General features: G+C 39.1%; 1 protein-coding gene across 2 annotated transcripts in view; it reads left to right on the top strand.

Annotated features, from left to right (window-relative positions):
- LOC148033998 (oligomeric golgi complex subunit-like protein) overlaps positions 1-16350 on the top strand; it is a 106301-nt gene that overhangs the window by 67474 nt on the left and 22477 nt on the right. For both annotated transcript variants that reach the window (XM_087682007.1, XM_087682006.1), the window contains 3 exons: positions 439-657; positions 754-856; positions 13153-13353. In XM_087682007.1, coding sequence (XP_087538133.1) covers positions 439-657; positions 754-856; positions 13153-13353 — 523 coding nt within the window. The remainder of the gene's footprint in view (positions 1-438; positions 658-753; positions 857-13152; positions 13354-16350) is intronic.

Here is a 16350-nt window from a genome sequence, read left to right as displayed (position 1 = left end):
AGCAACATTCAGGAAGCATGATTTGTTAACAAACTTCCTACCCTGTGTCTATGAAGTATCTTGGTGAAAGTTGGTCCTGCGAGTCTCCAACTTAGTGTGAACTTGACTTGCAATAGGGCTGACTTGGGCACAAATTGAAGGTTGCAATGCAAACAGCATTCCAAAATGTTTTTAATTGCAGAGTACCCAAGAACCAATTTCTAATTTTCTATCAGTTTTGTATCAGTCCTGTCACTAAGATGTCTACCTTTATACATGTTTGTCCTTGCATTTCTGTAACATGCCTTTTGAGCTAATGTAAATTGTGAAATGAAGTGGCATGGCCCTCACGATATCACATCACTGACATTCTGTAATGTGTTACTTAATAGTCATGATCATCTTTTCTGTTAGGACGACTCTCTCTTTTCCCAAAACTGAGGAAGGCCTTTGGTGCAGATTCCAAGAAATTGCTGGTGCCTTAGATGCTTCCTTGAATGTGACAAGTTTGATTCGGATTCGTGACGCACAGACACTGATGGCAGACACTTCGGCCGGCTTGATGCTTGTACCCAGCGGAGCTCTTCTTGGCTGCTTAAACCGATGCTGGCAGAATGATGTGTTTGTGCTTTCATTGTCTGATAAGTTTCTTGGGTTGTCATTACAACTTCTCTCAAGGTTAGCCTTCTGTAAGGAAGACAAATGAAAGTGGTTTGAGTCTGTGAAGTGTTACAACATGGATGAATCATGTCAACTTTGTGTTATTTGAAGCAGATACTCCACATGGCTATTGACAGGGTTGGCTGCACGTAAGTCTGGAAACAGTACCACTGGAACAGAATGGGCATCAGTTGCTACTCCCGAAGATCTGTTACTGGTAACCATCAACTAACTTGTGACATTAGGCACGTTTGGATGCTCAATGAGGTCGGAAAGCTAAAGCTGTGTGCATGCGTATGCTTTATGAAGCTTGGGTTGAGGAGTTAATACTACTGTCTTATATTTTTAACGCATGATATAGTGCTATAAGAACGAGTGGATCCTTTAGGATCACAGGCTACCTTTTGCAAGATCTTATGTGGACAATCTACAGATACTACGAGGTCCCAGTGGATGAAGATGGGAGCTTATTGGAAAATGTTTGGGATCGCAGGCTACCTTTTGCAAGATCTTATATGGACAACCTACAGATACTACAAGGTCCCAGTGGATGAAGATGGGAGCTTACCGGAAAATGTTTGTGATGAAAGATATGCATTTCTGTCCTAAGATAGTGAGAAACGTTTTGATTGGACCTGTGTAGTTGTAAGAATTGCTGATGACATCTGAAGAACCGAACATATCTCTGTCGTGAATATCTGGTGTCTTAAGAGTACCATCCAACACAACCCCCCCCCCCCCCCCCCCCAAAAAAAATCCGTATCCAACATCAGATGGTCTGAGAGGACCACAGAGTTTCTGCATACAGATTTATCTAGCATTGTTTAAGGTGCAAAAATTGAGCTAGAATACTCAAGTCTCATGAAGTGGAGGACAGAGGACCAAGGACCAATGAAAACTCTTGAAGATTGGGGAAGACGCATACAGCCATTGAGTCTAAAACTTAGATGTCATTCGCATGGTCCACATATTGGAAATATCTCCAGAGTTAGGACCGATGGGGTATCTCATGGAAAACAAGTCTGGAGATATGCTAGGCTTTGCAGAGAAAATACCATGGGGGTATGGACACAACTAACACGCAGTGAACTCAGACAAGAATGCAAAAGAGGAAGAAGAAGAAACGGAAAATGAATGAATGATGAAGGGAAGAGATACAACTTTGGGTGCTCAAGGATCAGAGGCTGTCCAATAGGCGCTCTCACTTATGGGAGTAGACTGAGGAAGAGTGCTGGAGAGTGTTTTCCTCTGAGAATGGATCCCACTAATGTTGATTAAGAAATCTGATGCAGAGGGCTGAAGACAGCAGGCACCCGGCTGGAGTTTGAAATGAAGTAGTGTCTAGGGCTGGAAATGACGAAAACACTGCAATGTACAGTGCCTAATCATAGCCTCTGGGAGATAAAGATGACAGCTGATGTCAAAACACAACTTGGAAGAGCTGAGGATCTGGGCAACAACTCCAGCCTGATCATCAATACACAGCTCCTAGGGGTTCCCCAAGGTCAAGGCAGGAGCTGCATGAAGGGCTAGACAGGCAAAACGCAGGCTGGCAGCACCTCCATGGGTAGATGCCAGCCTCCAGCATAGTTGCTGGAAACAGTGTGTCAGACCTTCGAAATGGAAAGCTGAAATAGCAAAACCATTCCCGAACCAAAACATATTATCGGATCACCTTTTTTGGGGAGGTTTTTGAAATAAAAGTTCTGTTAACTTAGATCGAAATGCATGGTAACTTTTCTATAGTTAAGGCCTTTAATTTTACTTCCTCAATACCCCCGGTTAGGCCAATCAAGCTGCCCAAGGGAAGAGAAAGAGAGTATAACTCTGCTCTCATGTTCCTTAAAGGTCCTAACCCAAAGTGACCAAGGCATTGGGCCAAGGGTGTCACATGGGACTGCCCAAGCCCTACTGGGATCGTAGAGGCGAGGATATCTTCTTTTGGATAGCCCTGGAAAATCGCTCTTGGGAGAGTTCTTTTTCCCTTTTTGGGGGGATAAATTACTAATGATAGGATCCTCCATAAAGGACAATCATGTGGCAAGGGTGCTATAGTAGTAGTACGAAGAAATAGATGAGAGAAACCTCCACAAGGAGTATAGATTGTGTAACGTGCTTGATAAGCAATGGATGCTCAAGATGCTCCACTTGATGAGGCAAAAGGGGATTGTGCTACACAATGTGTGGGTTTTCATTTGGAGGAATGCTTGTAATCATAGGTTTTCAGCCATTCCAAATTCTCAACATGTACACAAATGCTTAACATGTACACGCAATGCAAATACAAAGCGGTAGTTCATAAGGAACATGCTCATGCAACAAGGTGCCACTTACATTGGGAATTGCTCATTTGCCAAGGCGTCTGCAAAAACACAAATACATTCATACAACAAAGCACAAATTGATAATATAGCATAGTTAGGGTTAGGGTAACTCAGAGCAATAAATACAGTGAATAATTTAGAATGAATGAGTCTAAATAATACAATATTCATGCAGTAAACACACTATGTAGTGAAGAATATTGACCCCGGAACTCGTGTCTCAAGGACTGGGGCAGAGAGTATGAATTGGAGAGTGGGTCGTACTCCAAGCAATCCGTCGCAGCAAGGCAGGCTCAAAAGATGTTTTGGCAATAGCAAATGCAGCAGTGTGAATGTCGGATTTGTGTCAAATAGGTAGAGGAGAGAGAGTCTGCAATACAGAAGGCTGGTGATGACTTGGCAAGCGACGGCTACAAAAATGCAAATCTAATGGTGTGGCAATCTGTACAGTAACTAGTAGATCAAAACGCAGCCAAAGAGATGATTGCCCCAATGGTAGACAATGCAATAGATGCAGTAAATGCAATCCCAAATAGGCTGCTAGGTTGTAAAAGCACAGCCCTCTGGATGTAGACAATAGCTGGCAGCAATAGTGGATGGTGAGGACACCAAAGAGAAGGTTGGAAATAGACACTAGAATGTGGTAGACAATGATGGGTAGCTTCGCCTGAGATGCCCTTTGCGAATAGGGTATGGGCAACAAAGCTCTAGCACTTGCAAATTGTGAAAACGAGATCGAATTGAGTAGGATGGCAAGTTGTCTATTTATAGAAAGTTTGGGGCCTCCCAAATTAGCGTTTACATGTGGAACACTAAAACTCTCTTGAACCACTCCCATTTAAAGAAATGGTTAAAATTCATTAACTCGAGTTTTGACATTGTTTAATGAAAGCTAATGATAATTTAGCTCAACACCCCTCTCATGTCGAAAATTGGAATCAAAAAGGGGCTGCAAACCCCAAAGTAGCTAAGGCATTGGGCAAAGAATGCATGCTGACTACCCAATGACCTACTAAGACTACACAAGCGATGGCTATCTTACCAAGGGAGCCCAAGTGTCCACCCCAAAGAGTATAAAGCACTCGACAAATGGTGCTCATCGGCTGGCCAATGGCCTACTAAGTCTTGCAAAGGTAGATGAAAACACAATGGACTTTTGCTTTCTTCTTTTTTTTTTTTGGCTTTTGTTTTGTGTTTCAAAAGGTTTAGCATTGAGGGTTTTCAAAAAGTTTTTGGTGATTAAGTAATAGTATCCCAAACAAGAAAAAGGGGTGGGCAGTCCCAAGACCTTCACAAAACAAAACAAGCAACACTATCCCTTCTACTATTGAATATTGATGAGGAAGAAAATAGGCTAAGCATGAGAAGTAAATAGACTAAGCATGAGAAGTAAATATGGTGGATATATAGAGATGCAAAAAAAACTTATGAAAAGCAAGCTAAACAATCTAAGCAAGGAAGTGAGATGGCCTTAAAGATTGCCATGTGCAATGCCACGAACATAATGGATCTAGAGTCGGCCACTTGGCAATGTAAGTGTAATCATACTTATGCAAATGCGATGTAATGGTATACAAAGTATAATATACATAATGTCTCAAAGATTTGTAAACAGCACCCTATCACTATAAAGAGAAGAAAGCCATCCTCTCTTAAACTAGAAGGGAAAGCTAGAGGGAAGCACTCTCTCACCATCAATTTGATGAAGTGGAGAAGGGTGTATCCAAGTTGATCCTGGGTAGTAAGTACTGAAGCACCAATGCTTACAAAGTTATTCGATGACGATACAAACTCTAGTCAAATAGTGCTTAGCTCAACTTGCTCTCTGGTGAAGTGAGCATATATGTCAACATGTTGCATGCCAAGTGTCATGATCGGGTTACCAACTAGTGCAATTGCACTTTGGTTGTCACAGTAGATGACAATTGGTGCAACACATGGGAACTAAAGTGCCACTAGTAAGCTCCTCAAGTAGATGGCCTCAATGGTATTGCCAAAGAGAGTCCTAAACTTGCCCTCGACTATCGATGCTGCCACCATCTCCTGCTTATTACTAGACCAAGAAATTGGAGCTGTGCTCAAGTTAAAGAGATAGCTGCTATGGGAACACTAGGTGCTTGGATCTCCTATCCAATTAGAATTAGTCTACTCACGCAAACATAAACCAAAACTATAAGTCAATCCATAATATATGTATACCTCAAAAATCTCAAAACATAAAGATATACAATCCAATGTGGACATCCTAGATGCTATGAAATACTAATTGAGCAAACTAACTGAGTATGCTAAATGTGACCTGGTATGAATCAATCAAAGTTCAAATAAGTTTTCCCATCACAGATCTATAGCTATACTCATCCAAGGGATAACCTAGAGTATCCTTATAAGTGGATAGTTGAATCGAGAGACGTGGCCAAAAGTATATCCCCCAAATCGAACAACCTTCACTCCTAAAAAATATGACAACAAACTGAGGTCTAGCATCTCAAATGTAGCACAGAGCTTGGCCTTTATTTCCGCCATGATAGCTGAATTTGAGTCAATGATGAGTAGATTGTCTATACAGCAAGATATAGCTAACCCCCTCTAAAGTGATACGGACGTACAAGTTTGGGTCATAAGGGGTAGAATGCTTGAGTTCGAAGGAACTCACACGTCCTTTGCAACCAAGACCGTGGTGCTTGCTTTAGCCCATAAAGAGCTTTTCGCAAGAAAAATAGCTTATTTTCCCAATTAATAGAAGAGAATCCGAACGGCTTCTCCACATAGACTTCTTGCTCCAAGTAACCGTTCAGAAAGACACTTTTAATATTCATTTGATAGATCGTCCATTTGTGGTGAGCAATTAGCGCAATCAATAGACGAAAAGATGTCAACCGTATAGTAGGAGCAAAGATCTTTTTATAATCATTGTTGTTCTTCTGTCAAAACCCTTACACAATAAGGCAAGTCTTTTACTTTAGCTTGGTCTTAAATATCCACTTTGTCTTAATGACTTATAACTCAAACAATCCACCAAGGTCCAAGTCTCATTTCGATTTTTACTCTCGAGTTCTTGTTCCATGGCCTCATGCCATCGTGGGTGTTAAAAAGTCTCCTGTGAATTGTCCAACTCAAACTGCACTATATAATCAGCTATAAACAATGATGCAAATAAAGCATAAGATGCAAGTTGGAGGGGACTTGGGAGTTAAAGAATATGCAAAAACGTTAGGAGTAGGCAATAAATCCGGCTCAAAGGGCATTATCTCTGATGGAATGTGCTAAGGAGTTGGCTCAAAGTTTGATACAATAGATTGTACAACATCTCTCTTATCAAGAACTACATCTCTTTTAACGATCACCTTGTTTATCTAAGGATCGAACAAACGATAGGACTTCACTTCGAAGGAGTATTCTACAAAAATAAGGAGATCAACTTGATGAGTGAGCTTTCCTATCTTATCATCGGGTGTGTGCGTATACGCATACGCACAACTCCCAAAGACTCTAAAGTGGGATATAATAGTTCAAGAGCCAAAGAATGCCTCGTACAGAGCCCTCTAAGGGACAGTTGCAATTGGGCATTGATTGAGAATGTACATCAAAGTGTTAACAGCCTCAATTCAAAGACACTTAGAGAGCTCTATTGTGAATAGCATAGATAGTGCATTGTTTATGATGGTCTGGCTGCTACACTCTACGACTCCATTTTGAGAGGTGGAGTTGATAGAGATAAGCTAGCGAGAGATGCCATGCTCTTACAAAGACTTAGAAAACTCGTGAGAAGTAAACTCACCACCACTATCACTCCTCATACATAATACACGACGACCAGTTTGGTTGTAAACCAATAGCATCCATGTAGAGAAATTTGGTTGTAAACCAATAGCATCCATGTAGAGAAATATGTAAATGTGTCAAACTTATACTTAAGAAAGTACACCCACATGTATCTAGAATGATTATCCACTATTAAAAAGAAGTACAATGCACTATTCAAGGCACCAATGGATATCGATACTCCCACATGTATCTAGAATGATTATCCACTATTAAAAAGAAGTACAATGCACTATTCAAGGCGGCAATGGATATCGATCCATAAAGATGAATATGAATCAATCTAAGAGGTGTCAGAGCTCTATGTGTGGACTACTGAGGGAATGGAGCATAGTTTCGGGACATCCGTTGAACCTATCTATATTTAATGATAACTGGACCTAAGATCAATTTTGGTGAGCTATTGTATACCACAAAGTTGATCTATAAGGTCATCTATCCTAGGTAACAAATATATATTCTTGAAGGTTACCTTATTGAGAACTTTATAATTGACATAGAAGCCCATCGTACCATTCTTCTTTTTAGTGAGAAGGATTGGTAGGACCAAAAACTCATTCGTCATCTACTAGAAAGGTGCTAGAGCATTAGTCAATCCAAAAGGTAGAACCAAAAATTGACAATATCATATTGCATTCGAAACGTAGTTTTCAGAACATATTGTGAAGCTATCCATATATGATGGTAACTGGACCTAAGACCAATTTTGGTGAATTTTTGTGCACCACAAAGTCGATCTATAAGGTCATCTATCCTAGGTAATGGATATCTATTATTGATTGTCACCTTATTGAGATCTTTGTAATTGACATAGAAACCCATCGTGCCATCCTTCCTTTTAGCAAGAAGGTGTGTCCCATGGGGATTTACTCGACTTAATAAAACCCTTAGCTAGGTAGTCTCAAAGTTACATAGCTATCTTGTTCTTCTTTTTTGGCCTAAATCTATAATATTGCAGAGGGAGAGAGTGGCTATCGGGCAACATTTTGATCCTATCGTCTAAGGTTCCGCTAAAAGATGGAAGTTCATCAGGTAGTTGTGACAGAAAGACATCAGCGTAATCATGTGATATCAAATCCAAATACTTCCTTATACTTGAATTCATATTAAGATTATTATTAAAGAAAATTGATTTACGTTGTAAATCTAATTATTGAACTTTTTTAATAAAATAAATATATTAGAAATAATACTTGGATTAGAAAAACATTCACTATATTCAAATGTTACAATCATATGTATATTATTTTTTGTGATTCTAGAGAGTAAACAACTCTCAATCACATGGAAATGACAATTAAGCTCAAAAGAAAGTACATGATTTTACAGTTAATATACAAAGAGGAATATTTACGAAAGAACCATGGCATAGAATGACATCAACATGTAAGTCAAAAGTCCATGAGTTGATGGTACTATTGGATCGAAAGATCCAAACCTTGTACCCTTTGATCCCAACAATCCACAGTAGAGTCCTCCGTATATCAACAACTGACTGCTCCTAGTCACAGCCAAAGTATTATCAAAACTCTTTGTATACTTATAGACATCCTTAAGCGAGTGTAGTGGATTATAGAGCATCTCATTTTGGTAGTCCAATGGTAATCTGAAAAGGTATCACAAAGACAGAGTGAAGTTTATTCTAGACATCATACCAAAGGAGCATGGTATATACACCATGCTCTATAAGAAGATGATAGCTCCGAGCCATACCATGAGTAGTAGGACAAAGAGCCATACATGGAGCTAGCACTTCAATTGTTCTAGGAGATTCAGTAACTTTTGATGCTTCTAGCTCATCAGCTGATGTGGACAGCGATGAGCTAGAGAAGAATTGGGATGACAGTACCTCCATTGATGTAGATAATACTTCTGTGGATGCTTGATTTCACTTTGTTAATGTTTTTTCCATGGCTGGTCATTGGCCCCTTATCATTTTGACATTTAGTCTTGACTCTTGAGTCTTTAGATTGCTCTTTCTTAATATATCATGTATCTACTATGATCTATCACCACTCACATTATCATGAGACTCGTGTACTTGACTTTTAAGTTTTGAGTCATGATTCTTTGGTAACATATGTTATGGTTTCAGGTTTTATGAGATATGTCACATGTGGATTGTTTTGTTTCAAAATATTGTAAGTTATTTTGAGTTACAACTTGTAAAATTTATAACGTTGTGAAATTGCACCATGCATATCATGGATCTTAGACTCTTGTGTTAAAAGTTAAGATTGTTTAGTGATTCTAGTCTTTAGTATGCTTAGTATGTGTATATATATGTTTATTTATATGCATAAATCCATATATTATTGTTTCTTGGTATTTTTTGAAATGTCATTTACACAAATATTTCAAATGACCGAAACTCCATTTCTTTTAGTTTCCAAAATCCCGTTTTTGAAACACATGGAAACTATGTTGAATACCTTCATATTTCCTCTTGTTTTGCTATTGTTTTATAGGATAGCAAACATATAAATTCATTTCAACCCTCCTTTTTGAGCTCTTCTTCCACTCCAAGAGCAATTTTTTTAAGTGGATAGTCTTTTCTCAGCTGAGAGGTAATCAATCTCATTAGTAGAGTGCTCCAACTAAGATGTGTCTTGTGAAGGAATATGAGATGAAGAAGAGTTGGGTCTCAATGAATGATCCCCAGAGGAAAAGTTAGTAGATGGAGTGTTGTCCTCCAAATCAAGATAATAATGCATCAATACCTTCATTAAAGAAGTAACATGAGAGAACATCAAAGAACTCTCGAGACGTAGTTTGAGCCATTGTGAATTTGCGCCTGACGTTTAGTGTAATCAAGAACAAATCAAACAATCCACGATAGCCTCGGTAACTCTTTAGAGAAGCATCAGCTTTGATACCGTGTGGAGGTTTGCTAGGTTTGCAAAAGAAAACACTAAGTGTATAACCAAGATTGAAACATAGAGAACTAAAATACAAATGTAAATTGTAAAACATAAAATCACAAGTAGAGAAGAAGGAGAACTCTAAAGCGATAAATGAATGTTATAAATGAAGAAAAGAGTGGGATAAGATGCTCAAGGAGAGTGGTCCAATAGCTTGTGGCTCTTGTAGGAGCAGGTTGATGGAGATGTTGATGTGTGTCATCCATCGGGAGACGGACCTCCAAGTGCAATAACCACCATTCGGAGTAGAGGTTTATGAAGAAAAGTGCTGAAAATGCAAAAAACGACATGTTATAAATTATGATATCAACAAGTTAGGGCAAAACACAACTTATAGGGGTGGTGAGGCTGAAGGGCTATACCTGGAGAGGACCACGGCAACAAGTTGAAGGAGGCGCCTAATGGATGGAGGTTGGGAAGAATTAGGGTAAGTTGCAAAACAAGGAATGAATTGAGTGGCTAGGATGCCTCCTATTTATAGATTTGGATCCTCCGTTGTTTGGGTGTTTGCTTATGGGACATAGAAACTTTGGTAAAATTTGAGGTTTGGGGTTATTTGAATGAGCTAATGAATATGTAATAGATAATGTATCTTTTTTAGCTTAACAAATGTTTGGTAGGTGGCATGTATGATGATGATGTTAATGGATGGCAAGGCTCAATGACAGGGGAAACTAATGACAAGGATGATGGTGTGGGGATGAGATCTAAGTGGTGGTGCTACAATCATTCTAGTAGTAGAGAGATTTTGCCCGTCGGATAGTGAGAAGATGGAGGTTGGCACCATTGTGGAAGGTGATAGAATAATGGAGGCATATACAAGATCCATTGTTTGCACAAAGCCTAGCAAGAATGTAGTGGTGGTGGTAGTGAGATGAGGTGGGGCTTATTAGAGCATCACAAATGGTAAGTAGAGAATTGAGTAAGAATGAAATATTTCATTCACATTTGTAGCTTTGCACTCTCATTGACTTGGAAGTTTGCTTGCATTGTGTTGGTAGTTGGCATGCTACTAGAAGAGCATCCTTGCCTTTCTTCAATCTAGTTCATAAGATGACTAGAAACATGGCCAGAAAATTAGTACTACTAAGGTTAAGTTTTGCAAGAACCAATGTATTTTGATGACTTGTGTGCGTGTTATTGATGATGTAAAGATTGTTCAAACTACTATTTGAAGGCATGCCAAAGGAATAGTATTTTCCTAGAAGCTAGTGCTCTAAGGTTGCAAAGAGGGCTAAGGCATGCTGCACTAGGAGATAACATTGGTCATGGTCAATCCACTGGGAAAAACAGTAGCGCACAACTATTAGATGTATTTTTTGAGTGACAAATATGTTCTCGTATATGGTTTTAGGGGTTAGAACTGTGGTAGTACATATGCCTTTCTTGGGGGTTGTAAAACTTTTCTCATTTAGTGAACATCTTTCTGAAGATTTGTGTTTTCTTTTATTGGAGTAGGTTTGTTCATTATTTACCTTTTGTCCTTTAGTCCTATATATCAATTGCCATCAAAGGGATTAATAATTTGTTTTGCAAAAGGAGTTGTTAGAAATTAGAACCCCACTTATAAATTGCAAGTACAAGCCCACTTATAAATTGCAAGTTTCATAAGATGGATTGTGCTTTTGCTTGTTTCATGACGGTTTGACTAGAATGTAGGTGGCAAAAACAAACCAACCAATGTCCCTTGTAGATTTCATTAATCAACAAATTTCTATTAGCTCTTTAACTACTAGTTAGCGCGACATGACATGTCACATCACAACAATTTATCTCACTAACATGTGACTAGCATTTGTCATTACATGCATATTCATATGAGATAAAAGCAAGATCATCATCATAAGTCTCATATAGAAACCTCTTGTAGGAGTCTATGACACATCATTATAATTGACTGCTTGTCTCATGATCTTTTATTCAGATCAAAAAAGATTTATTGTATGATTATGTCATACACTGTCACTGCACTACTCAATGTTTTGTTCATAGTGGAATTGGGGTTCTTGATTAGCATACAACATGCAAGGAAAACCCTAGTCTATATACAATAAGCCCTAGCACACATTGCATACACAATGTATTCAAATTACCCTCTACTTGAGAAGTAAGAATAGGGACTTGCAACCAAAACAACTTAGCTTCAATATATAGTAGCATTTCTTTGCATAACACATAGCCAAATTATCTATTATTGTCCAAGAATGAGCAAACAAAAAGAAGAAAGTAGCTAGGGTTTTGTTCTTTGTTCCACCCTATTTTAAGCTTTTTTTAGCGAGCTTCATAAATAGACTTTAAATAGAATGTTACAACTTGCAAGTTGCTAGGGTTTGCAACCCCTCACTTTTTAGGGATCTAGGCACTTAATCACACAATTATCATATATATACACTACACCTATACCTAAGCATGTCCCCTGGGTTCACTACGATTCAACATGTTTGTATCAATTGCAATCTCCACCATCTCTCTATGATTTATGGTATATGAAATGGTGCAGGTTGTAGAAATATAGTAATACACCCAATCTATCAAAGTGCAATTCAGTCTTTACATCACAAACCTTCTAGTTAGCAAAGTATGAATGTTATCTAGAACCAAGATTACTACATTTAACCTACGATGTAGGGGCACTTGCAAAATCTCATTTTAGTACAAATCACATCATACATGCACCAAAATACTTATCAGCTGCTCATGATGCACACTGTCTATATTAATGCATCACACTCCATGCATATGAATGCAAACTGGGTGATGTCTCCATAGAGACAAGTGTTCTGTTATGTTCCTGATCACCTTTCTTGCTTTTCCACATGGTTGGCATAACCAACTGTCCGGAACACATTTGGTCATGTTTCATGAGCATATTAACAATAGCAAACGTGCAATGAGTTGTGCTACTAGTAAGGTATCATGTGACATTTCATGTCACATACTTATTTCGGCAAATGTCATTACACTCCAATGTGATGTGAGAGGCATGTCATCATTATGGATTCCACAACTTATCATGCATCACATCATAGTGCATGATCTCTCATACAGCACATCATACTTTACGTTACTATACAGCTAGGATTAGGGTTTTGATCTCCTAGTAGGATTAGTGTTTTCGATTTACGTATGACAGGTATAGCAAACCTAATCTGTACATGGAAAACCCTAATGCATAGACCTAGTTCACAAACTCACTCTTTAGTGGCACAGTAAAATTAATAGGATGAAACAAGAGCAGCAACACTCATAAGCATTAACCTGTTAGTTACAAGTAAACTTATGATTGCTTTTATTTTTGACAACTGTGGTATTTATGTCCATTGGTTAACAACTGTATTTGTGTCCATTGCTTTCTTAATATTTTGCAGTTATTGAATATATATTTTTTATGTTCGCTGATGACATTCATGGAGAGAATGGATTTCTGATTGTCATTGTGACAGGTGAAACATGATGTTGAGCTACTGGTCAGACTGCTGAAGAGCTCATATGTGGAAGGTGTTGCCAAGGTCTTCGAGTCAGTCCATCCAGAAATCGTTGGTGTAGTTGACCGCAGCATAGTGCAAGGAGCAGAAGTTTTAACAAATGTTGTACCTGCTGTTACGGATGCTTTATCAGATCTTTTTGTCAAAAAATGTGTTGAGGTTTGTGAGCAACAGCATCATTATGAGTGTAACTACTTTTAAAGTTATGTTGATGGTCACATGGTTTCAATGCATCTAGAATATATGGCATTGCTTAGTTCTTCCATTCTGTTCAGTAAAGGGGAAAATGTCCATAGATAATTTCATGCAATGCAATACATACTTATGATTTTTCACATGTAGATAACAAGTGGATATATCTGTCTTCAAAAGTTGGAGCTGATTTTTCAATTCTGTGGTGATGCCATTTTCCACAATCTATAAGATCACCTTGTATGTGAAGAGAATATTGGTACCAGACTATGCCAATAGGTTCATATGCACTAGTTTTGCAAGTTGTAGCATCCTGCATCATGTTTGAAAGAAATGATAAGTAAGGTATCTGTCATTCACCAGAAGGAGCCTCATCTTGGAATTTGAATCTCCTGCAGATTAAAATCTATACAGACAAATGCTGTTCCTTAAAAGCTTTTCCCAAAAATTTTCATGCTACCAGCCAAAAGTGATATCTCATGTGTTTTGAAGCAGAATGACTGGAATCTAATCACTTCTAGTGTTCTTTTCATCACCTGCTCAAGGACTGTTCTTAGTCAAACTCTCTTGTTACTGAGATAATGGATGCCCATATTCAAATGAAGTTGAAGCCCCTTCAACATCACATTATATGACTGGAGCAATTAGATCTTTTGCAGAAGGGAAATCACCAGCTTGACTCTCTTCTACAATTTTGGGAGGGTTACTCTTTGTTAGGGCAAACCCATCATGGCTACGAGGCACACACTGAAAAGAATCTGTCAGCCATAAATGCTGACTTCAATGGCTACAAACTGCTGGAACAAGTACAGCTATCTAGGACTGTTTGGGTGGAAATGCAGCTGTTTTGGGAAAAACAAGCTGCTTTGAGGGATTCTTAACTGCCTTTATAAGGTGCTATAGGTGAAAATATAGCTGAAAACCAGCTGCCCTGGAGGCAGGAACATGGCAGTTGATGACTGGTGCTTCCTCCAGCTGCTTACTAGAAGTACAAAACAGATGTTTTGCAAGGTATTACTATCAAGACAAGGGTCCTAAGCGGACACGGTCCGTAGGATAGCTCAACCATAGTGCTAATAGTAGGTAATAGACCATTATGCTAAGGCATTGACTAGGTTAAGGGGTCAACATATAGTATACATTAGGGCACAAGGGTATCTGGACCAAAGGGTCAAAGGATAGGCAATTGGTGTGAATGGACTTACTAAAAGTTGAGTCCATGGATCTACCTAAAGATACCCCATTCACTATAGTCATAGACACTTCATCGATCCATGTGGAATTTAACCACAAAGCCAACACATGTAATGGTTGAGACTAAAAGCAAGTTCTTCTTATGTCAAGCATATATATGTGAGATGAAGAGAGGATCAAAGCTCAGCTTAGAGTGTAGTAGACAGCGTGAGAGTGAAGCACAATACCCAATGCAATAGACTGAAAGAGTGTAATTTGAAGGTACAAGGTACAACCCTTAAACCTTAGGGTTGTAGGGGGTGTTCACACGTGAATACGGTAAGTGCCCGTAAGTGTGTGACATAAGCACATACGAAATAAGACAATAAGTCTGGGGGAAAAAACCTCTCGTACCGAAAGTAAAAAGTGCCCCAGCGTCCTACTAATCACCGACACTCTTGTGAGCGTAGGCGTGAGTGGAAACCCAACAAACCCCCCTAGAGTGAAGAGTGATCAAAAGTACAAGGATCATCCGCCACCAAAGGAGATCAAATTTAAAGCATTGCGAAATGCTTCAAATTTGTCACGAGGAAGAGCTTTGGTGAAGATGTCTGCGACATTACTGGTGGTAGGACAATAGACAAGGCTGATATCACCTACATGTAGCCTCTCTCTGACAAAGTGATAATATATCTCAATGTGTTTCGTGCGTACATGAAACACTGGGTTCTGTGCCATTGCAATGGCACTCTGACTGTCAGTGAACAAAGGGTAGGCTCTGTAACAGATACATCCAGATCAACGAGCAAGCATCTAATCCATACGCATTCAATTGTGGTAGTGAAAGCTGCCTTGTATTCAGCTTCACATGACGATGTGGCAACAGTGGATTGTTTCTTGCTAAGCCAAGATATACAAGATGAGCCAAGAAAGAAACAATTGCCACTAGTGGAGTGATGTAAATCATAATCACTAGCCCAATCAGAATCACTGTAAGCATGTAACTGCAGTGGTCCCCCCTTGGCATAAAGCAATCTAAGAGATCTAGTACGTTGCAAGTAACAAAAGACACGCTTCACAGCTTGCCAATGTGACATGCGTGGCTGATGCATATATTTGCTCAAGGCTGAAACTGCAAATTGTATGTCCGGCCTAGTGTTGCATAGGTAAATAAGACATCCAATTGCTGGAGCATATGTGTGTATATCAAACAAATCACTGTCATCACGTAATGATAGCTTTAGTCCAAGTTCCATTGGTGTATAGACTGGGTTGCAATCCTGTAAGCCAAACTTCTCAAGAAGTTTACCAATGTACCTTGATTGTGATAAACCAATACCTCTAGCATCATGTATGAACTGAATGCCCAAGTAATAATGCAAAGACCCCAAGTCTGACATTTCAAAAGTTTGCTGGAAAATTTGGCAAGCACACATAACGGCTTTCATCCAAAACCTGCGTAGCAAGCTCTTTGCTTTTAGCATACATCCGGCCATCTCCATGAGTGACCGATTCTTCCTCTCTGCAACCCCATTTTGCTGTGGAGTATAAGCAGTAGTGAACTGATGAACAATGCCCTTTTGCTTCAAAAAAAATTTCAGCATAGAGGACATATATTCTCCCCATCAAGGAGAACGGAAAGCTAAATGCTCGATCAGCCAAGAAGTGTCATAACCGCATGTGTAAAAGCAATAGTTCCTATCTGCAACAAAGGACGTAGACTCAGTAGCAGTGGAAGGAGCATCAAAAACAGATATTCCTGACTCCTCCTTCTTGGCGATGCGCTTTCTA

Source organism: Lygodium microphyllum, chromosome 7 (assembly GCF_053477565.2).
Source record: "Lygodium microphyllum isolate KBCC chromosome 7, Lygodium_microphyllum_v1.1.10, whole genome shotgun sequence".
NCBI classification, from domain to species: Eukaryota; Viridiplantae; Streptophyta; class Polypodiopsida; order Schizaeales; family Lygodiaceae; genus Lygodium; species Lygodium microphyllum.
The sequence above is the reverse complement of the archived record's forward strand: the minus strand, read 5'-3'. Positions and strand labels throughout refer to the sequence as shown.